Below are 23,150 nucleotides of genomic sequence, written 5' to 3'. Positions count from 1 at the left end.
CAGTTGTTAAAACAAGAGTGGATGCTACACAATGGTAAACATCATTCTGTTCCAACTTTTTTTAGATGTGTTGCTGCAATCGAATTCAAAATGAGCTAATATTTTCCATGAGATGGTAAAATGTCTTGACTTCAACATTTAATATGTTGTTCATGTTTTATTTTGAATAAAATATGGGTTGATGAGATTTGCAAAACATTGCGTTCTGTTTTCATTTACGTTTTACACATTGTCCCAACTTTTTAAAACTGGGCTTGTATTTTTACGATATCTCATATATATATATATATATATATATATATATATATATATATATATATATTTGTTTCTTGTAATAATTGTGTCTTGGTATTGGTGCTCACACGTTGTTGGTGCTGTTTACTTGTCAAATATTTAATTATTGTTTTTCAGGGTCTATTTTAAATTGTATACATATAAATGAAAAAAACAAAACACACACACAATTGATGTGTGACTAATGGGCACTGGAAAGTAAACCACATACATGCTTTATGCCAATTCTATTTCTGTAGTAAGGTACATTTATTGGAAAGCCACTGTGTAATCCACTGTGTGACTCAACTATGTGAAAAAAGCCGAAACCATTTGTATTTTATCACTTACTAGACAACAATATTAAAAAAACCAAAGTTTGTGTCTGCTCTCATTTATGACCTGTGAGGTGAATGTACATCCACAACATTTGTACACAGAATAATAATATAGTACAATTACTACATGTGTATAACTGTTATATGTAAAAGACTGAGATCGTGGATACAGCTAATGGATGGGTTTTATCTGAATTGTTTTTTTGTACTGTACCATAAACTCACAGCATCTTAAGATATTTTAATGTATAAGGACATGTAACTGTAATCTCTTTGATTTTATGTTTCTCAGTTTTATTAATTATGGCATATTAATTGTTTTTCTTATTACCAACCCCATCTGGTCCATCTGATGATCAGAACTGGTATTAAAGAGGTATGACACAGTTTATGCCCTGTCATATTTACCAACATATGTAGTAGCACATGTGTGTGAAGGAACTCATCAGTTTAATAAATGACATGCCCATTTTCAGTATATTTACATAAAGTGCAACTGGAAAGCCAAAAAAGATTTGATTCAATGCCCTAATGAAAGAGAAGCTCACTCACTAACAGTTCAGTATAATTAGAAACAGAAGTGCATAATAATATGGATCTAAAAAAGGACTTCCCATAACTTGAAACTAGAAACCAGTGGAAAAGACTTCAGCTTTGCTGATAAGGTGATGACGATCAAGTGGGTCCCAGTTTAATAAATGTATCATAGCAATAGAGAAAAACTGTTCTATTCCCTCAAATGGACAGTTTAAGTTTCACTTTCACTTGTGACCCATTTTAATTTCACTTTCTGATGCATACTTGAGGGTGTGGTTTATGCATCAAGCCACAATAAAGACACTGCAGCAGAACAGTTCACTTCAGTATCTACTTCAGTATCTTTCAGTATCTATCTTTAGTCTAAACATGGAAAGAAACTTCACCAACCCTGTGTCACTGGAAACACCATCTTGGGACGACGATGCTTTGAATCGAAGTTCAGTGCTAAGTCTATGACTGTGGACTGTTCTAAGGGAACATCTGCGGTGGATGGACAGAAGGTGGCTGTCATTGACACCCAAAACCTGTTTGACACCAGGTTTGGCAAAGACAAAACCACTAAAGTTATTAGCCAGTGCATCTCATATGCTGCTCCTGGACCCCATGTCTTCCTGGTGCTCATCAGACTGGGCAGATTCACTGAAGAAGTGAAACAAACTGTGCAAAGGATTCAAGACATCTTTGGACAGGCTGCAGACAGATACAGCATGGTCCTCTTTACTGGTGGGGACCTTCTTCAAGGAACCACTATTGAGGAGTTCCTGAATGAAAGCCTAGAGCTTCAAGAACTTGTAGCCAGATGTAATGGCCAGTACCATGTTTTTAATAACCAGGTTAATAATCAACCTCGGGTCACTGAGCTGCTTCAGAAGATCAGAAATATAGTTCAGAGCAACGGAGGAAGTCACTACACCAATGAGATGTTCCAAGAGGCAGAGAGGGCAATCGAAGAGGAGAAACAACGCATCCTGAAGATGAAGGAAGAGGAAAAACGCAGAGAACAAGAAGCAATTGAGAGAAAACTTCAAGAAAAATATGAAAAACAGATGAGGAGACTGAATGAACAACTTCAGGCTGAGAGAGAGAGTGAGAGGAAAGAGAGAGAGGAGGAGAGGAAGAGGGAGAGAGAGGAGATGAATGAAGAGAGAAAGAGGGAGAGAGAGGAGATGAATGAAGAGAGAAAGAGGGAGAGAGAGGAGAGAGAAAAAGCGATAGCAGATATGAAGAAGTCAATGCTGGAGCAACATGAGAGACAACTGAGGGAGGAGAAAGAAAAATTACAGTCCAGGTATGAGGATGAGGCCAGAACAGAAGCTGAGGAGTATAATCCATTATACCATCTGATAAATGCTGGTAAATTGATTGTTGCAGGGATTCAATCATTCTGCAAAGCAATTGGAAGTCTGTTCAAAAAATGAGCAGTCTTACATTCTGGTTGTTCAGCCACTGAAACAGATGATTTAATCCATAGAAATATAATCTTTGTTTCCTTCATGATGTAATCGGATGGTGATTTTCTTAGTTTCGAGCTGCTCACCATGGTCTCAGAGGGCTAAGTCACTCTTCATATGGTGGGATTTTGTCATCTAGTGTTCATCATGTTTTTCATTATAGCCAAAGATTAAATTAATTGTGTTTGTACATAAGATGGTTTACATTTTTCATCTATGAAGATCATATGATAAATCCTATTTTAAGAATATCAATATCAATATCAATATCATAAGTGCATCCCGTGTTATTTCTGCGCACTGATAGTTGATTAGAAAAAGTTCTGACAGTGAGTAACTGATTGCTGACATCAGATGGATTCACCTACAGTGGTGAGTTTTAATTACTCAGACCTACTTTATAAAAACTGCATTGAAATTCATATATTGTTGAGTTTTTTGTCATTAATATTCATTTATACCACTAACAACCTGTGTCCACGTGCTAAACTGAAGGAAAAATACAGTTGTGATACTAACAATGAAGCTTTGTCAAAGTCATATTTAATTTTCAATTAGGAATTTAAATGTCACAGGTGAATAATTCGGAGGAACCTGTGATGTTGTAAACACCCTGAACCAGTTCATTTCAAATACTGTATAGTTAAGAAACTTAGAACCTAAAACTATTCAATATTTTTAAAAGCATTTTAAAAGCATTTATACCTTTCATGGCCTCAAAATAAATAGTCAAACTTTAATGACCATATTGTTAAATTCTACACAGAATTTATTTAGAGAAATTCAGATATTCTTTATCATTTACAAGGCCGACTGACATTTATACATATTTTTTACTTAATTACATTCATGTACTTAGAACGTCTTTATTTGTTGTCAAATACAACATGTTAGCTGCCTACAAAGTTGATGTTTAGCTTTATTTGTATAATGGTAAAAGTTCTGCACTTATATAGCACTTTTCTACCTATTGGCACTCAAAGCACTTTACACTGATCTTATTCACCCATTCACACTCACACTCACACACACACTCATACACTCATACACCGATGGCGGAGCTGCTATGCAGCTGGCCAACGCTCACCGGGAGCAACTAAGTTGGGCTTCAGTGTCTTGCTCAAGGACACTTTGACATATGATTAATGTGTTTAAAAAGAGCTAAAGCAGGAAAATCTTTGTTGACCTTATGTGTAGTAGTTGCTCCTGAAGCAAAAATAAAGTTGTTGTTCTATTGGATGCAGCTTTATGGGTTAAACACCTGACATTTACCTTTAACAATGTGAGAAAATATTATTGCATCTTTCTGTAATCCACAAATCAAAACCTCATAAGTATGTGACTACATTTCAGTGTTCAAGGTTCACATTTAGAAATATGAGGACTGTGTCTCCAGTAGGCTACAAAAAACAGTGTTGCTAATATGAAGATAAGGAGCATAGGAGCTGTCAGTTAACTTCTTTTATAGTAGATATCTCTGAAACTGTAACTTTACTGTCATAAATGTAGATACCACACCTTATACACCTTTCACCGCTGTAGGACAGTAAACCACACAAACTGTAACAGTTGCAGTATTAATTACACTTTTATAGAATTGCTGCCATTTCTCCTAAATGGTGAAGGGAGGGGTGAGCAGGTTGGTTTTATCAGAAGAGCTTCCTACAAAATTTAAGTTTCATTTTCACTTGTGACCCATTTTAATTTCACTTTCTGACGCATACTCAAGGGTGTGGTTTATGCATCAAGCCACAATAAAGACGCTGCAGCAGAACAGTTCACTTCAGTATCTACTTCAGTATCTTTCAGTATCTATCTTTAGTCTCAACATGGAAAGAAACTTCACCAACCCTGTGTCACCTGGATACTTCAGTAAGTCATGTTATTGATTTCATGCTTAAAATATTATTATTTTATGTCATATTTTACTGTATTCCCTAGAGTCCAATCCTACAGGATGCATTTTTATAATTTTACATTTCTGAACAAAGCTTTTGCTACAAGTATCATTTACATTTGTCCATTTTTTTTTTGTAAAATCCAGATTTCTTGGTCAATAGGAAATAGTTATTCATTCACCTCCCTCTTGCTGTATGTGTTGGATGATGTATCAGAAACAACCATTAAGCTTGTTGGAGAAGATATTAACGTTAAAGTCTAAGGCTGGACAGGTTTCTACTTTGCTGTTCTACTTTCAATTTGCAGAGGGAAGGGGGGAGGGGGTTAAAAGAACATGTGTATTTTCCTGTAAAGACTGCAGCTTAATGTAGTTTGATTAAATCTTGGAAAAACAGCCAGAATAATGTGAACTAGTGTAAAGGACTCTGCATTTACATTGTACATACAGCCTGATAATCACTTATTCTTCTCCACAGCATCTATTACAGTGAATAATGAAGAGCTGAGGATTGTGATGGTGGGGAAGACTGGAAATGGGAAGAGTGCAACTGGAAACACCATCTTGGGACGACAGTGCTTTGAATCGAAGTTCAGTGCGAAGTCTATGACTGTGGACTGTTCTAAGGGAACAGCTGCGGTGGATGGACAGAAGGTGGCTGTCATTGACACCCCGGGCCTGTTTGATACCAGGTTTGGTATAGACAAAACCACTAAAGATATTTAGCCAGTGCATCTCCTTTTCTCTTCCTGGACCACATGTCTTCCTGGTGGTCATCAGACTGGGCAGATTCACTGATGAGGAAAAGCAAACTGTAAAGAAGATTCAAGACATCTTTGGACAGGCTGCAGACAAATACAGCATGGTCCTCTTTACACATGGTGACCTTCTCCAAGGAACCACTATTGAGGAGTTCCTGAATGAAAGCCTAGAGCTTCAAGAACTTGTAGCCAGATGTAACGGCCAGTACCATGTTTTTAATAACCAGGTTAATAATCAACCTCAGGTCACTGAGCTGCTTCAGAAGATCAGAAATATAGTTCAGAGCAACGGAGGAAGTCACTACACCAATGAGATGTTCCAAGAGGCAGAGAGGGCAATCGAAGAGGAGAAACAACGCATCCTGAAGATGAAGGAAGAGGAAAAACGCAGAGAACAAGAAGCAATTGAGAGAAAACTGCAGGAAAAATATCAAAGAGAGATGCAAATAATGCATCAGCACCTCCAGGCTGAGAGAGAGAGGGAGAGGAAAGAGAGAGAGGAGGAGATTAAGAGGGAGAGACAAAAGAGAGAGGAGGAACGAAAGAGGGAGATGGAAATGAGGGAAAGGGAGAGGGAGAGACAAAAGAGAGAGGAAGAAGAAAGACAAAGGGAGATAGAAAGTTTGAAGCAGCGTTTAGCAGAACAACGTGAAAGAGAACTGGAAGAAGAAAGAAAAAGGTGGAGAGAAGCAAAGGTGCAAAATCAGTCTAATGATGATGGTTGTATAATTCTCTGATATGATTTTACTGTTGTATTTGATTTAACGTCACAACTGTGGATACATGTACAATATTTGCTACAGTTGCTCAGCTCCAAACACAATGTGCTCACAAACACTGTTCATAATAAAATTTATCGTATTACAAATACTCCAACATCACCACAACAATAACAAAAGGAATCTGTTTTACTGTAAATGCACATTTTTCTGTAAAAGACAGGATTTAGTAAGAAACTGTGCAGCATCTTATGTTGTCCAACAGTCTTCTACAAAGGTTCTTTCAGCTGTTTGCTTAGAGATTTATAATGGACATCAGGTGTTTGTTCATGTTGGGAAAACCTGGAAAACAACCTGGGAAACCTGGGAGTGTAAACACTGTAGTTTTAGTCCCACCTGTGGGTCAGGACATCCTGTTTCTCAGCAAACCCACATGACACAGACTTGGAAAAACAATTATTCCACATACTTCACTTAGGATGTAGAGCAGCTTTAATTACATTGAAATCTAAGTTTAGTATTTGCAATGCAACTTAGTGAAATGCTGTGTGCTGATGCTTTATTTTCTCTGTTAAATGTTACATTTTATGAAGTATTGGCATTTGGTATCATATGGGCTGTTGAAATAATAATAAAAAAAATTGTGTTTGTTAAGTCTTTATAGTCTAATTTCTCATTGTTTGTGTCGTCTGTATGTAGCCACCAGACGTGTAATGCTGCATCAACTTATCTGTGAGCACTTTAAACTGCAGAATTGAGGAGCTAATTTTATTTCAACAGCTGATTTTTCTAACCCAGTTACTAGAATCCTGGACACTTAAAGTACAGCCATAGGTTTCAAGTTGCTACACGTGCAGACTGGGTGACTGTGAGAGACTAGATGAAGAAACATTACGTTTTATGGAAAAACTGCCTTGGATTTAATAGATGTTTTGCATAAAAGAGGAACAGATAAAACAGCCTGGTCTGACTGTGTGTTTACTGTATGTTTATGGCTGGTCTGCTGTTATGATCATTGACTTGAGGTTCTGTGCAATGTTAACATTCAAATGAACTTAGTGTAAGTCTTATTTTAGATAGGTGACAAATAAAGACACAAAATGCAGCTGTTGGGCATCAAACTAGCTGTAGTGTATATGTGTTTACTGTCACATCTCTAAAGAAAGAGAAATCCTCCAATGCATGTGGCAGTTAGGTTTGTTAGGTTGTTTTTCAAAAAAACACCTTCATGATGCCAGTGGTGGAGCCAAAACCATTTTCTTAAGGTCGACCAGACAGAGGCCAGTACAGAGACTGGAGGTGGCCACCACTACCTCCCTCTCCAAGAAGGGTCTGGTTTTTGCTTATTAACTGATGAATTTCTAATCATTTTCATAATCGTTCATGAGTTGGTAAAATAAATATTGTTAATGTTAATGTTGTGAGCTTTTCTGAGGCCCATATGTAAATGGTCTGGACTTATAGTGCTTCTCTACATTACTGGTAACCAAAGCCCTGCTATGCAGCTGGCCTGCACTCACAATCCAAGCAACAACCCTAGGATTGATGGACAACTGCTCTACCTCCTGAGCCACAATCAACGCACAAGTGAGTCTCCTCATGTTCTTTTATCAAAGATGAATCAGGCTGAGCATTGACATGTTCTTAATGCAGAATCCCTTACACCCTCTTAAAAGCTGATTCCTTAATGCCACTTTCTCACTGGCAACAGAGCTGGTGGGGTTTCTGTGAGCTCACTGGTTGTCATAGAGCATGTGAAAAGGCATCTCTGTCCTCTGTGTTTAATGGCCACTGCTACAGAACTTCTCTAGCTGTAAATTCCTATGTATATTTAAAATACAGTCCCTTTGCTTCAGTGTAACACAGCTCAGTCTGTACCTGGCTTTCCTGTAGAGTACATTTGTGTAATAAGACTAGCTCAGTTGGTCAGGTGAACACCTTCCATCGCAGACCTTCATCGATGTGTGAGAGTGTGTGTGAATGGGTGAATGAGATGCAACAGTGATTGAGAAGCAACAGTGTCAAGCGTTTTGGATGAAAGCGCAACATAAGCAGAACCATTTACTAATAAATAGTAAATGGTTCTGCTGGCACCAGTCCAAAAAGTCCAGGTAAACAAATGACCCTTTGTTTTTGTCTAAATTATAATGGACTATTTTGATGCCAAATATTTCCCCCATTTTTCATTCCTGACTTAGATCATAGCACACTGACAGTAGCAGTTTCCTCCTCTTGTAATTCTCTTATGTTGTACTGATGAGTGGCTACTGAGCTAAACTGATTCTTTCTACCTACAATTTTAACTAAGTGTTGCCCCAAAACATGCACAGTTTCCTTTTTCAGTGCACAGATCAAACTGAAAATGGACAGGATTGTACTGGGTGTCTCATGTCTCTCAGGTCAATATAAACAAATTTAACGGCATTTTTAACTGTACAACACAACACTACTGGGAACGTACAGTCTGAATTTGGGGTAATCTTCAGGATGCTTCGTCTATTTCCTCCATTCAAACTTAAGCATCTTTACAGATTTGATCTCATGGAACTAATTTTTAATTCAATTCAATTAAACTTTATTTATATAGCGCCAATTCACAACAGTCATCTCAAGGCACTTTACAGAATAAAGTCAAGACTATAAAGAGAAAACCCAACATTTCCCCCCGAGAGCAACCCCTAAGCAACAGTGGAGAGGAAAAAACTCCCTTTAAAGGGAGAACCCACCAGCAGGACCAGGCTTAGGGTGGGCAGCCATCGGTTGTGGTGAGTGGAAGGTGGAGAGACAAAAGAAAAGAGCAACCTACCCAGAACAGTGGGCAGGTTGTTAGGACAAGTAGCTGCACACTGGAAAACACACAGCTCCAAAGTCAGGGACACCTGCAGCATCACCACTTTATGGGGTAGAACTGCTGTTACTGGCTTAAGGCTGTTGAGCTGCAGTGAATGGCTCAAGACTTTAGGGCCACACTGCAGATTAATTATTATAAGTGAGCAAACTCTGTTTCTGTCCTGTCTTTGCTCCAACTGATCATTAATGTAGAAAAGCTGTAGTTAGTTGAAACACCTGCTGATGACAGTCCATGTGTGGAAAAGCATTTATTTACATACACGTTCACATTATTCTTGCTCAGCAGGTTTGCATATGTAGAACTAAACACATTGTGATGAAATGCTTTGGTCATTTGCATTTGGTTAGAAAAATCCATCCTCAGGTTTTTATCCAGAAAATGTTGACAGTCTGTTATGTGAAGTTGCTCACTTGATTAAAGGAAAATGATACAAATCCCAGATTATGAGAAGTGCAACATAGTTTCTTATCTAATGTAAGAAGATCATAAATCAATCCTTTAATCATTTTGTTCCTATTTTATTTCATTTTTTTCTTTGTAATTAAAGTAAGGAGCAGAGGTGCACAGCTTTACATGGAGCTCGTATAAGAACTGGAATTCTTGTAAATGGCACAAAGTGAAAGTGCTTCTTGCAGCAGTTTGAATTTTGAATGGCTTTGGGCACAGAGGGAACCCAGGGACTTTCCAGGAATTAAGCTGGAGTAGATACAGACGTCACATTAACCTCGAGGGGGCCGCAGTGAAAGGTTCAGAAGATTGAATTTAACAAAATGAAAATAAAAGAAAAACTATGACACCTATGCCAGTTTGTTCCCACTAGAAAAAAATCTATAGTTCGCTCTAAATTATTGTAATTATTGCAAAGCCATTTGTTTTTCTATACACAAAGGCATTTAATGTAAGATAAAAAGATAGATGTGAAGAGAACTTCAGACCTGTAGCTTTTATTTGATACTTTTACACCTACATCTGTTGATACGTGGGCAAATCCAGGCTAAACAACAACCAAAAGAGGCTGTAGGACAAAACTGGAAGAGCTTTAACAATTTGGTGAAGAGTCAGTGAGTTGCACACTTGGTGCCAAGAGCCTATAGTTAACAAGAGATATGTAATCCAAGTTTTATTCATGTTGAAATACTTTTTTCAATACAATTTGAGTAAGAAACAATTAAAATTAAATCAAATTGTTCTGAGATCCTCAGACTATTTCATCCAAGAAGTTTGGTAAAAATCAGGAAAATAATTTTTAAATCAAATCAGAAGCTGACAAACATCCAGTGTAAGGACTTTACAATAGGTGTCATTTGTTTTAACGTCCTTCCATTGTTAAGTTGCTTTGCCTTTGGGAGGAAGCCTGAAAGAGAAGGAAGAGAAAATAGAGAATAGAGAACAAGAGGAACTGAAGAGAAAACTACAGGAAAAAGATGAAGAAAATAAATGAATGAGTAGAGAAGGAAGAATGTTAGAGAGAGAAGAGCAAGAAAAAGCCACAGCAAAAATGATGAAAACACAACATGAGAGAGACTGAAAGATTACAAATCAAGATATAAGAGCAGGGCCAGAGACGGAGCTCAGGAGCTGAATTCATTTGGTAGCTGTTGGTGAGCCAGCACATGAGGCTAGAAAACAATGGTTGTAACGCCTGGTGGTCCCAGCACCGCACAGAAGACATCAAGCAAAATTCTTTAGCTCAGTGATCCAACGATGATGAAACGAGCTACCAAACTCTGCACACTCAGCAAACTCACTCCCAATATTCAAAAACTGCTGAAAACACAACTCTTCCGCATCTTCCTATGCACTGAAATCTATTTTTTTTTTTAAAAAACACCTTCCTTTCTGCTCTTTCTTGCATCTCATGAAATGTAAAGACTTTTCTGATAGGACTTTGCTTTGATGTTTTCTCAGGAAGTTCAGCCACAGAACTATAATTATGATTTGCTCTTTTTTTAAGTGAATGGTGATGTTATTTTCTCTGTTGAGCTTTATACTGTAGGTTATTAAGACTGTGATCGTATCATTGTGTAATGTTGCCATCTAGTGTTCTTTTCCAGTTTGACCAAGGAGATATTGAGATAACATAAAATGTTCACATATCAATATTTTTAAAACCATGTTCTACAATTAAATCATTTTCAGATATTTATTTCTGTGTAGCTTCATGCTTCATTTTTTGCAGACTAATAGTTTTCTGTGATTAGAAACATGTTCTCTTTTAGAAAACTTTTAGAAACGTCTAAACACTTTTTTATTTCTATTGTCTTTTTTTGATAATGTTCAGTCAAAATGACAAATGGTTAAAAAACACCCAAAAAATGAACAATAATTTCTAAGCATTTTTGAGCACAGAATTATGGTCAAATCAAATTTGCATGTTAAATTTTCCTTTCATCAAAAAACTTTTGGCAGCAACAACTACCTGATAAATCTGTGGCATTCTACTGATCAGTTTTTGCATATATTCAGGTGTGATTTCCTCTCAGGTCTTCAGAAGATCTTTCCAAAGTTCTGTTGTGCTGGCTGGCCAGTGTTCCTGAACTCTTCGGTCCAGCTTCTCCCACAGCAGATGGATGAGATCTCATGAATGAGCTGACCATCACCCAGAGTTTTTCAGTAGCTACTTTCCTCTGCAAATACAATATTTCTAACACAACCAGGAAGAGTGCTGGCTGAAAAATGAAGTTATCCCCAATCAGTCATGTTCCCATGAGACCAGGTGACCTGACTCTGTTTGTACACACTGGATTTTTTGTTCAAGCCAATTCAGAACCACTGGTAAGTACTTGTCTTCTTGGGCAGATGTGCACTAGGACCTTCCACTTTGAATTTTGTCCTGATTGGATCCAGTTGCAGCATGTCACTGGAAACTACAGTGTACTTCTAAAGAAATTTTTGTTTTCTTGGCTATATTTCATAAAGAAATTGATTGAAAACCTATTTTGTATGGCACTTTTAAGAGCATCAACAGTTATATTTGTGGAAAAAAGATCAATAGAATGACAAATTTGTCAGGCAGTTATTGCTGTTAACATGTTTATTTAAGTTTGCAAATTTAATTTGACTGTAATTCTGTGTTTAAATATGCTTAGTTTTTTAAAATTTTATCAACCTGTAGGTGTCATTTTGTTTGCCAGTGTGTGGGTTCAAGTACTACATTCAACAACAAATATGTGATATTAGGACTAAAGGCTTTAGCCTTAAAACTTTGTCAGACTATAATTAACTGTCCACAATAGTTCAAATATGACTTGTCAATTATTTTCAGCAACTCATTACACTGAAAATAATACAATAACACTGTCCTACAATGAACTTGATGTGGATACTTTGGACCCTATCCCATCTGTCACTGGGTAAAAGGCAGGGTCCACACTGCACAGGTCTACAGTCTATCACAAATGCAGAACAACATTTTACACCTTATTACTACAAACAACAAACACACCAACGTCGACACTAACAATCATAAATCAAAAATATGAAAGTTTTAGCACCACTGGCCAGATATTAATACATCATAATACATTTTAAAACACTTTGTGAAACTTGGAATCTGTACGTTATTTTGTCATCATGACTACAGAAATAATTTTTATAGATTGTGTAGATTAAAACAAGACAATATTACTGACAGTCAAACTCAACTCAAAATATTTGACAAACCTACCATGCAAATTAGAGAACAAGATTAAGATTAAAATAGTATTGTGACATGCTACATGAACAAAGGATTATTAGATATCATATACATATATCTAAGATAACATGTATGAGATTACACAAATTTATGAAAAGTTTGAAATAACAAGTTCATAAATGTTTGCTGTTGTCTATGGCAGAGAGGAGGAAGGAGCGAGGATTGGATGTGAGTGTCCTTGTGTTTGCAGATCCATGAGTTCATTGCACACACTGTGTTATGAATTCATAAAGTCTGTAGTCTGGTGGCAGTTGCCAGGATGGTCCTCAGTCAAGCTCTTGGTTGAGTTGGACCTGTGAATTTACAGGCATAATGTCACAGTGTCCTACCTATGAGCTTGGTTTGCCTTCTCATGATCCACATTGTAAAGCACAGACTTGATAGGGACGTTTTAGCATTGTAAAACTAAAAATAAAGCTATATATAAAATAAAACTATAATAAAGAGTATAGAAGGGATTTGACCAGTCTAACAAAGTTATGTTATGGATATCTGGAATTATTATTTTTTTAAACTCATTTCTGTTTCATTGTTTCATTCATTATTTTGGATATCTCAAATTAAGACTTGACTTTTAACAACTGTATTGTAGATATCTGATAAAGATACATTTTTCCTAGTATGAACGTTACTGCAGTTATTCAGAATATTCAAATAACTCAAATGATGTATAGATATTTAAACTAGAAGTGACATTTTTTTCCTAGGAACAATGATCTGAAAATGTCAGTCATTGTGAAAATCTGATTATTTTATTTAGTTATTTATTCACTTTTGACTAGGACGAATTGAGATACAGAGTTCTGCAACAGATATCCAGTCTTGCATTGTAATGTTTAAGCAGCTTGTAATTTATGCTGGGTTAATATTGCAGATATGCTTAGGGGCGGATGTATACACCAGTTAGGAAAAAAATTCCACTACAGCAGATGCTTAAGTGAAAAAGCTGTCAACAAATTTGAAGATTCTTTCATCATTTGCTTCACCATATGTTAATACAATGAAAAGTAGCCACCTTAATGTTTCTCCTGCACAAGTAGATTATCTTGTTGACAATTCTGCAGCCTCACTACGTACAATACTTGATAGTGTTGCCCCTCTGAAAAAGAAGGCAGTAAACCAGAAGAGGTGATCTCCATGGTATAGTTCACAAACACGCAACTTAAAACACGCAACAAGAAAGTTAGAAAGGAAGTGGCGTTTCAAAAATTTAGAAGAATCTCATTTAGCCTGGAAAAATAGTTATTTAGAAAATTTACAAAAAAACACTCTGTGATACCAGAACAGCATATTATTCATCATTAATAGAAGAAAACAAGAACAACCCCCGGTTCCTGTTCAGCACTGTAGCCAGGCTGACTAAGAGCCATAGTTCTGTTGAGCCTAGTTTTCCCTTAACTCTGAGCAGCAATGACTTCATGACCTTCTTTATGAATAAAATTGTAGCTATTAGAGAAAGAATTCACCAGATTCTCCCCCCAAATATTACAGATAGATCTTCATGAACAGCAGTGCTAGAGTCATCAATAAGGCCGCAATCCCTGTTAGACTGCTTTTTACCCATAGATCTCTCTGAGCTAACTTCAATTATTACCTCATCTAAACCAACAACCTGTCTGCTGGACCCTATTCCAACTAAGCTGATCAAGGAAGCTTTACCCTTAATAGATACGTTCATATTAGATATCATAAATCTATCTTTAGAAACAGGCTATGTACCACAGGCCTATAAGGTAGCTGTAATTAAACCACTACTTAAATAACCCTGTCTTTACCCAGGTGTTTTAGCCAATTACAGACCAATATCTAATCTCCCCTTTATTTCTAAAATCCTTTAAAAAATAGTTGCAAAACAATTATGTGACCACCTGTACAGCAATAATCTGTATGAAGCCTTTCAGTCAGGATTTAAATTTCATCATAGTACAGAAACAGCACTGGTAAAAGTCACCAACGATCTTCTCATGGCCTCAGATAATGGACTCATCTCTATACTTGTTCTGTTAGATCTTAGTGCTGCATTTGATTCCATTGATCACAAGATTTTATTACAGAGACTGGAACAAGAAATTGGGATTAAATGAACTGCACTAGGTTATTATTAGAAAACACTCCTTAAATTTCCACTGCTATGCTGATGATACCCAGCTATATTTATCTATGGAACCAGATGAAAATAATCAGTTAATAAAGCTTCAAGCCTAAAAGACATAAAGGCCTGGATGTCCCACACTTTTTTACTTCTAAACTCAGACAAAACTGAAGTCATGGTATTTGGGCCCAAAAATCTCAGAAATATAATGTCCCACCATATTGTTAGTCTAGATGGCATAAGTCTGGCCTCCTGTACTACTGCAAAGAACCTTGGAGTTATTACCTCACATATAAAACAAATCTCTAGAACAGCCTTGTTCCACCTACGGAACATTGCCAAAATTAGGAGCATCCTGTCTCAAAGTGATGCTGAAAAACTGGTCCATGCATTTGTTACCTCTAGGTTGGACTACTGTAATTCCCTACTTTCAGGATGCCCCAGTAACTCCCTAAAGAGCCTGCAATTAATCCAAAATGCTGCAGCAAGAGTGCTGACTGGAACTAGCAAGAGAGATCATATGTCACCTTCACTAGCTTCTCTCCATTGGCTTCCCATTAAATCTAGAATAGAATTTAAAACCCTGCTTCTTACATATAAAGCTCTGAATGGTCAGGCTCCATCATATATAGAAGACCTCATAGCACCATATCATCCCAGTAGACCACTTCGCTCTCAGAATGCAGGCCTACTTGTGGTTCCCAGAATTTCCAAAGGTAGAATGGGAGGTAGAGCCTTTAGCTATCAAGCTCCTCTCTTGTGGAACCAGCTCCCAGTTCAGATTCGGGAAGCAGACACCCTCTCTACTTTTAAGTCTAGGCTTAAAACCTTCCTCTATGATAGAGCATATAGTTAGTTATAGTTATGCTGCTATAGGCTTAGACTGCTGAGGGACCCACCCCCAATGCACTGAGCTCCTTTCTTCCTCTTGTCCCTCTCTCCTCTCCTCTCACCTCGCAATTGTCACCACTGTATGTCATTAACTCTGTGTGTTTTCCCCCGTAGTTGTCTTTGTCCTTCTGTCCCCCTCTCTCTGTCCCTTTCTGCAGGTGTCCCCCGGCTTTGAAGCTGTGTGTCTTCCAGCGTGCAGCTACTGGTCCTACCAATCTGCCCGATGTTTTGTTGTTGCTCTTTGTTGCTCTGTTCTTTTCTCTCTCCCCTTTCCACTCCCCCCAACCGGTCGAGGCAGATGGCCGTCCACCCTGAGCCTGGTTCTGCTGGAGGTTTCTTTCGTTAAAGGCAGTTTTTCCTCTCCACAGTTTTTCCTCTCCAATTCCCCCTGGAGCAAGCCTATGGCTTGCTCCAGGGGGAATTGTTGGGTTCTCTTTATACATCTTTATAATCTTGACTTTATTCTGTAAAGTGCCCTGAGATGACTTTGTTGTGAATTGGTGCTATATAAATAAAGTTGAATTGAATTGAATTGTGTCTTTATTTGCAAAGAATATTTCAGAATTCACATGAAATTCTCGTTTCATATTATTAGAATATCTATGATACAAGGCCCTTTGTCACAAAAATGTATTGTATTTTCCTTTCATTCTTGCTGATACTCTTTTATCACACAACACACCTGACACTTTTCTTCACCAGTTCCAACCTGCCTGCACTCGCCTCTTCACCTCTTTTCCACACTCTCCGTTGCTCTGAACCATTGACCCTAAGTACTTAAAGTCCTGCACCTTCTTCATCTCTGCTCCCTGTAACCTCACCGTTCCACACATGTATTCTGTCTTACTGCGGCTAAGCTTCATTCCTCTGTTTTCCAGAGCAGACCTCCACCTCTCTAGATTTTCCTCCACCTGCTTCCTGCTCTCACTACAAACCACAATGTCATCTGCAAACATCATAGTCCATGGAGATTCCTGTCTAACGTCATCTGTCATTCTGTCCATTACCAGAACACACAAGAAGGGGCTCAGAGCCGATCCTAATAGTACAAGAAGACTCTGGCTTGTGCCCCCTTGCGGTTGCATTGTTTGGCTAAAATATTTAAATAGTTTAAACAGTTTTAAATACTCATTACTGACATACAGTAGTAAATTCATTACAAAAATCAAAACAGACCCCAACTCACTAACAAAAAGGCAATGGAAAACTTATAAGATGGTGCATGTAAATAAGACAGTGTGACAAGTCGCTTTAATTATTTATGAAAATGTGCTCCAGTCAATAATTTTTGTTGGAATAGATATTAGTATAATTATAAATTACAGTCTTGTGGATCTTAAATTGATGTTTAAAGTCTCAGTTGATACCATGACACTAAAATTTTTTTATTTGTGTTATGATTTACATTAAGGTGGACCCAAGTGAAGAGATGGGGGAAAGGGAGTAAACTCATAAACACGCTTATTTTATTTTAATTATTTATTTAGTCCTTTCGGCTTATCCCGCGAGTTCAGCGTCGCCACAGCAGATCATTGTCCGCATGTTGATTTGGCACAGTTTTTACACTGGATGCCTTTCCTGACGCAACCCTTCCCCATTTCTACCCGGGCTTGGATGGGATTTGGCTGTTGGAGGTTCAGTGTCTTGTCCAGAGAGACTTTGACGTATAGCCGGGACTGGGGATTGAACCATTGACCCTGTAGTCTGTGGACGACTGTCTTACCAACTGAGCTACAGCTTGTGAAAGCTCATAAACACGCTTATAATTAAGAAAAACCTCAATATTTTTAAGAAATCGGCACAGGGCACAAAAAAAAAAAACAAAACAAAAAAAAACACAGCAAGTAACAGAAAACACAGAGCTACACTAAATAAGGATAATAAACCTAAAGTACAAATCAAACTGAACACTAGGAAAAGGAATAAGGAAACAAAAGCCAAAAACAGACCAAACATCGACCACAAAACGGATACACCATAAACTTGAGTTAACACTAGGGGAAAAAACAATTAGGGAACAAAATTAGAACCTGTCCAAATCCAGATTACAGAGATACAAAATAAACACTCTGGAAAAGACTAAGGAAGCAGATTGAAAAGAAACACACCAAACCTCAGACTAAAGTTGAGGGGAAAACAGATTCTAAATCATAGGACTCAGGTAAGTCACAAGTTGGGTGTGTAGACGGAGTGAAACAATGATCTGGCAGGGAGCTGTCATGAGAGCTGGACCTAAATAGTGAAGGGGAACAGGTGTAAACAACTATGAGTGATAATGAATGGTGACGCTGGAAGCAAGAACCTGGAACAGGAAATGGGGCTGCAAAAATAAAAGAGTCCAAGACAGGAAATGGAACTAAGATCATGAAAGTATTATTACAGTGATTCACAGACAAGTTTAGCAGCACTAATGGAGCAGAATGTTTCAAGAGTAAAAAAAAAAAAAAAAAAATTATGACTCTTCAATATAAAAAGGAGAAATGTCTGGGATGGCCCATCCAGAGCCATGGCCAGGTGCAATTTCTCACCAGAAGACAAGATAGATGGAAACATATATATGACTATGGGATCTCTGAGGGTGCAGTTGACAATGAAGGACCTACCAAGGAGTTCTTCAGTTTAGATCTACATGAAATCAAGGACAGCAATGGCATCTTTCAAGGTCCACAGAGTGCAAAAGTCCTCACATGCAACTCCAAAGGTACAGTATGTTTGTCCAAAAGGTTTTTGTGTAAATTAGAATAAGTTAAATCATTTTAATTGTCAATGTATTTTTTAATTTTATTTTTTTATTTTTTAAACAAGTTAAATTTGGTTCCACATTTGAACATTAGGATCTTTTTGGATCCTGACAATGTACGACAGTATAACATAGACAGTATTTTTATCTGACTGTTTGATATCATGATGTTCAACTGATGTCCGTTTTCTGTCACCAGCAATGAAAGACAATGGATACTTCCTTGCTGGTCAGATCATAGCAATGTCAATTGCGCATGGGGAACAGAGTCCTTGTTTTCCTTCCAGTGTCTTGTATGAATGTCTTCAAACGGGTCCAGACAATGTTACAGTTGTCAAGGTCACAGGGGAGATCGGCAAGAATGTTTCCTATGATTAAATGCATTTTGAGTCATTATTTATGAACTCATTTTTAGATATATAAACTCATTATTTATCTAGTCATTATTTATTAACATACATACTAAAGCTAATATTTTGCTTAGTAATTGCTTGGTACAGTACATATCCTTATATTAATCTAATTTAATATTTTAGATCTTGAAGGCTGAAACACAATCACAGCCAAATAATTTAGTTACTGAGCTGGCAGCCTGCTACCAGTAAAAAGGCCCCTAACATCCCGAGAAGATGTGATTAAACAATAAGTAAAGTCAAATCCATGGCTGGCTGCAACCTTTCTGTGTAAATGGTAAATGGTAAATTCAAACATTCAAAAGTATAGACCTGCCTTTTCAAATGTCATCTTCTCATAAGAGTACACTAGTTCACCTTCAGAGTGACGATGCTGACCCATGAAGTACATGCTGAGGTAGACGTCATCCTTGGCTGACAGATGAACACCCAGACAAGAAACCTGAGAATCAGCAGGGAAAAAAATATTGGCTTAATTATAGATGGTTATGAATCAAATTGTTGATCCAGACATTTTCTGCTGGCTGCCAGTACAGGGTGGAAAAAGTCCCAAGTTACTTAAAGCTGCCTTAAAGGCATCTAAGTGACTTGAGTTATATTTGCGGTTTTTCCTGCTTGGCCCATGGGCCTGGCCTCAGTTTCTCAAGTCTGTCTGTTGTAGAGATGCTGCTCCACTGGCAGACCACTCCTCAGGTGTGCTCCCTGCACTCCTAAAGACTTTAGTCTCCTCAGCCCAGTCTGCACCTGGCTTTCCTGTAGAGTACATTTCTGTAATACAACTAGCTCAGTTGGTCAGGTGAACACCTTCCATCGCAGACCTTCATCGGTGTGTGAATGGTAAATGTTCTGAACTTACAAAGCGCTTTTCTACCTATTTGGCACTCAAAGTGCTTTACACTGCTTTCTTATTCACCCATTCACACTCACAATCACACACACACACTGATGGGGGAGCTGCTATGCAGCTGGCCAACACTCACCGGGAGCAACTAAGTTGGGGTTCAGTGTCTTGCTCAAGGACACTTTGACATGTGACCAAAGGAGCCGGGGATTGAACCAACAACTGTGAGATTGGTGGACAACCGCTCTACCTTCCTGCTCCACAGTCGCGCATTAAAACAATCTATTTGTTTTAATGATCTGTACTGTCTTCCTGGAGGCAGCAGTTCAAAAAGGGAGTGTCCAGGGTGAGATTTGTCCTTAAGTGTTGTTTTGATGGATGAGGCAGCTGTCATGGGTGTAGAGGGCGAATAACAAACGGCTCAGCAGGAACCTTTGTGGTTAGCTAGTGCTGAGGCTGAGGGCCATGGGGATCTTCGAGCCAACTCTTACCCTTTGTGTGCGACAGGAAAACTTTTAACCACTAACAGGTAGACTGTTCAGTGTCTTGCTGAAGGACACTTTGACATGTGACTGGAGGAGCTGGGGAATGAACCAACAACTGTGAGCTTGGTGGACAACTGCTCTACCTTCCTGCTCCACAGTCGCCCCTATCACTCACCCTTTCTACACAGCTTTTAATAGTCTATAAATGTGTGAAATAATTTCCGTGATGTGCAAATAAGCCTTCAATTGCATATTCTTGGCTAAATATAACAGGGATCTTATCAAATCAGCTGTATGCAAGAGAAGATCTTTGCAAGTCTTCTGTTTCTCCTCTAGTGTAGAGTTATATCTCATTGCTATAAAATGTTATGAACAATGTAATGAAATATTTTTGAAGAAAAATACATGTAAAGCTCCAAAATATTCAACTGGTTGAATTGCTAGCAACTCAAAAATTTGAATGACACGAATGTTAATGATGAGAATTTTATCCTCAAACCAATGGCAACACGGCAAATAGATTTGGATCCACTGGTTATTTTTGAACTGCCAGGCTGACTAAGAGCCATAGTTCTGTTGAGCCTACTATTCCCTTAACTTTGAGCAGCAATGACTTCATGACCTTCTTTAAGAATAAAATTGTAGCTATTAGAGAAAGTATTCACCAGATCCTCCCCCCAAAAATTACAGATAGATCTTCATGTACAGCAGTGCTAGAATCATGGATAAGGCCGCAATCCCTATTAGACTGCTTTTTACCCATAGATCTCTCTGAGCTAACTTCAATTATTACCTCATCTAAACCAACAACCTGTCTGCTAGACCCTATTGCAACTAAGCTGCTCAAGGAAGCTTTACCCTTAATAGATACGTTCATATTAGATATCATCAATCTATCTTTAGAAACAGGCTATGTACCACAGGCCTATAAGGTAGCTGTAATTAAACCATTACTTAAAAAACCCTGTCTTGACCCAGGTGTTTTAGCCAATTACAGACCAATATCTAATCTCCCCTTTATTTCTAAAATAATTTAAAAAGTAGTCGCAAAACAATTATGTGATCACCTTCATAGGAATAATTTGTATGAAGAGTTTCAGTCAGGATTTAGAGTTCATCATAGTACAGAAACAGCACTGGTAAAAGTCACCAACGATCTTCTCATGGCCTCAGATAATGGACTAGTCTCTATACTTGTTCTGTTAGATCTTAGTGCCGCATTTGATACCATTGATCATAACATTTTATTACAGAGACTGGAACATGAAATTGGAATTACAGGAACTGCACTAGGTTGGTTTAAATCTTATCTGTCTGATAGATTTCAATTTGTTCATGTTAATGATGAATCCTCCATGCACACAAAGGTTAGCTATGGAGTTCCACAAGGCTCTGTGTTAGGACCAATACTTTTTACTTTATATATATATATATATATATATATATGTCTCCTTTAGGCAACATTATTAGAAAACACTCCATAAGTTTCCACTGTTATGCTGATGATACCCAGCTATATTTATCTATGGAATCAGATGAAAATAATCAGTTAATAAAGCTTCAAGCATGCCTACAAGACATAAAGGCCTGGATGTCCCACAATTTTTTACTTTTAAACTCAGACAAAACTGAAGTCATAGTATTTGGGCCCAAAAATCTCAGAGATATGATGTCCAACCATATTGTTACCCTAGATGGCATAAGTCTGGCCTCCAGTACTACTGCAAGGAACCTTGGAGTTATTTTTGATCAGGATCTGTCCTTTAAGTCACATATAAAACAAATCTCTAGAACAGCCTTCTTCCACCTACGGAACATTGCCAAAATTAGGAGCATACTGTCTCAAAGTGATGCCGAAAAACTGGTCCATGCATTTGTTACTTCTAGGTTGGACTACTGTAATTCCCTACTTTCAGGATGCCCCAGTAACTCCCTAAAGAGCCTGCAATTAAGCCAAAATGCTGCAGCAAGGGTGCTGACTGGAAATAGCAAGAGAGATCATATTTCACCTTCACTAGCTTCTCTCCATTGGCTTCCCATTAAATCTAGAATAGAATTTAAAACCCTGCTTCTTGCATATAAAGCTCTGAATGGTCAGGCTCCATCATATATAGAAGATCTCATAGCACCATATCATCCCAGTAGACCACTTCGCTCTCAGAATGCAGGCCTACTTGTGGTTCCCAGAATTTCCAAAAGTAGAATGGGAGGTAGAGCCTTTAGCTATCAAGCTCCCCTCTTGTGGAACCAGCTCCCAGTTCAGATTCGGGAAGCAGACACCCTCTCTACTTTTAAGTCTAGGCTTAAAACCTTCCTCTTTAATAAAGCATATAGTTAGTTATTGTTATGCTGCCATAGGCTTAGACTGCTGGGGGACCCACCCCCCAATGCACTGAGCTCCTTTCCTCCTCTTGACCATCTCTCCTCTCCTCTCACCTCGCAATTGTCACCACTGTATGTCATTAACTCTGTGTGTTCTCTCCCGTAGTTGTCTTTGTCCTCCTCTGTCCCCCTCTCTCTGTCCCTTTCTGCAGGTGTGCCCCGGCTTTGAAGCTGTGTGTCTTCCAGCGTGCAGCTACTGGTCCTACCAATCTGCCCAATGTTTTGTTGTTGCTTTTTGTTGCTCTGTTCTTTTCTCTCTCCCCTTTCCACTCACCCCAACCGGTCGAGACAGATGGCCGTCCACCCTGAGCCTGGTTCTGCTGGAGGTTTCTTCCGTTAAAAGGGAGTTTTTCCTCTCCACTGTTGCCTATGGCTTGCTCCAGGGGGAATTGTTGGGTTCTCTTTATATATCTTTATAATCTTGACTTTATTCTGTAAAGTGCCCTGAGATGACTTTGTTGTGAATTGGCGCTATATAAATAAAGTTGAATTGAATTGAACTGTTGCTTATGTTTGAAGAAATAAAAAAAATTAAACCTCAAAAGATCTACCATTACTTCATGTAATGTACAGTACATGAGTAACATATTTTGTCACGGGTTTGGTTAAGGGGTGGATCCAAGAGAGGAGACAGTGCGAGGGATTGCAAATAACGAGGGGCTTTATTGACAGATGTAAATCGTTAACAGAAGTCGCTCCTAACAGGAGGGTACCAGGAACCGGATACAGAACAAAGAAGACTCAGACTAACCAAAGGGACCAGAACATGAGGGGGATTA

The 23,150-nt window shown here is 38.2% G+C and overlaps 1 protein-coding gene and 1 pseudogene across 1 annotated transcript; both read left to right on the top strand.

The window, feature by feature from the left end:
• Positions 1-1,493: 1,493 nt before the first annotated feature.
• Positions 1,494-3,273, top strand: LOC137124108 (GTPase IMAP family member 4-like). Its single transcript, XM_067498785.1, has one exon. The coding sequence runs from the start codon at positions 1,604-1,606 to the stop codon at positions 2,567-2,569; it is 966 nt and encodes a 321-aa protein (XP_067354886.1). The 5' UTR covers positions 1,494-1,603; the 3' UTR covers positions 2,570-3,273.
• A 1,044-nt stretch (positions 3,274-4,317) lies between these two features.
• On the top strand, positions 4,318-6,841 carry LOC137124099 (GTPase IMAP family member 4-like; annotated as a pseudogene).
• The last annotated feature ends 16,309 nt before the right edge of the window (positions 6,842-23,150 follow it).

This window comes from Channa argus, chromosome 3 (genome assembly GCF_033026475.1).
Source record: "Channa argus isolate prfri chromosome 3, Channa argus male v1.0, whole genome shotgun sequence".
NCBI classification, from domain to species: Eukaryota; Metazoa; Chordata; class Actinopteri; order Anabantiformes; family Channidae; genus Channa; species Channa argus.
The sequence above is the reverse complement of the archived record's forward strand: the minus strand, read 5'-3'. Positions and strand labels throughout refer to the sequence as shown.

Coding starts and splice junctions, on each gene's coding strand:
- LOC137124108 (XM_067498785.1), top strand. CDS start 1,604: ATGACTGTGGACTGTTCTAAGGGAACATCTGCGGTGGATGGACAGAAG.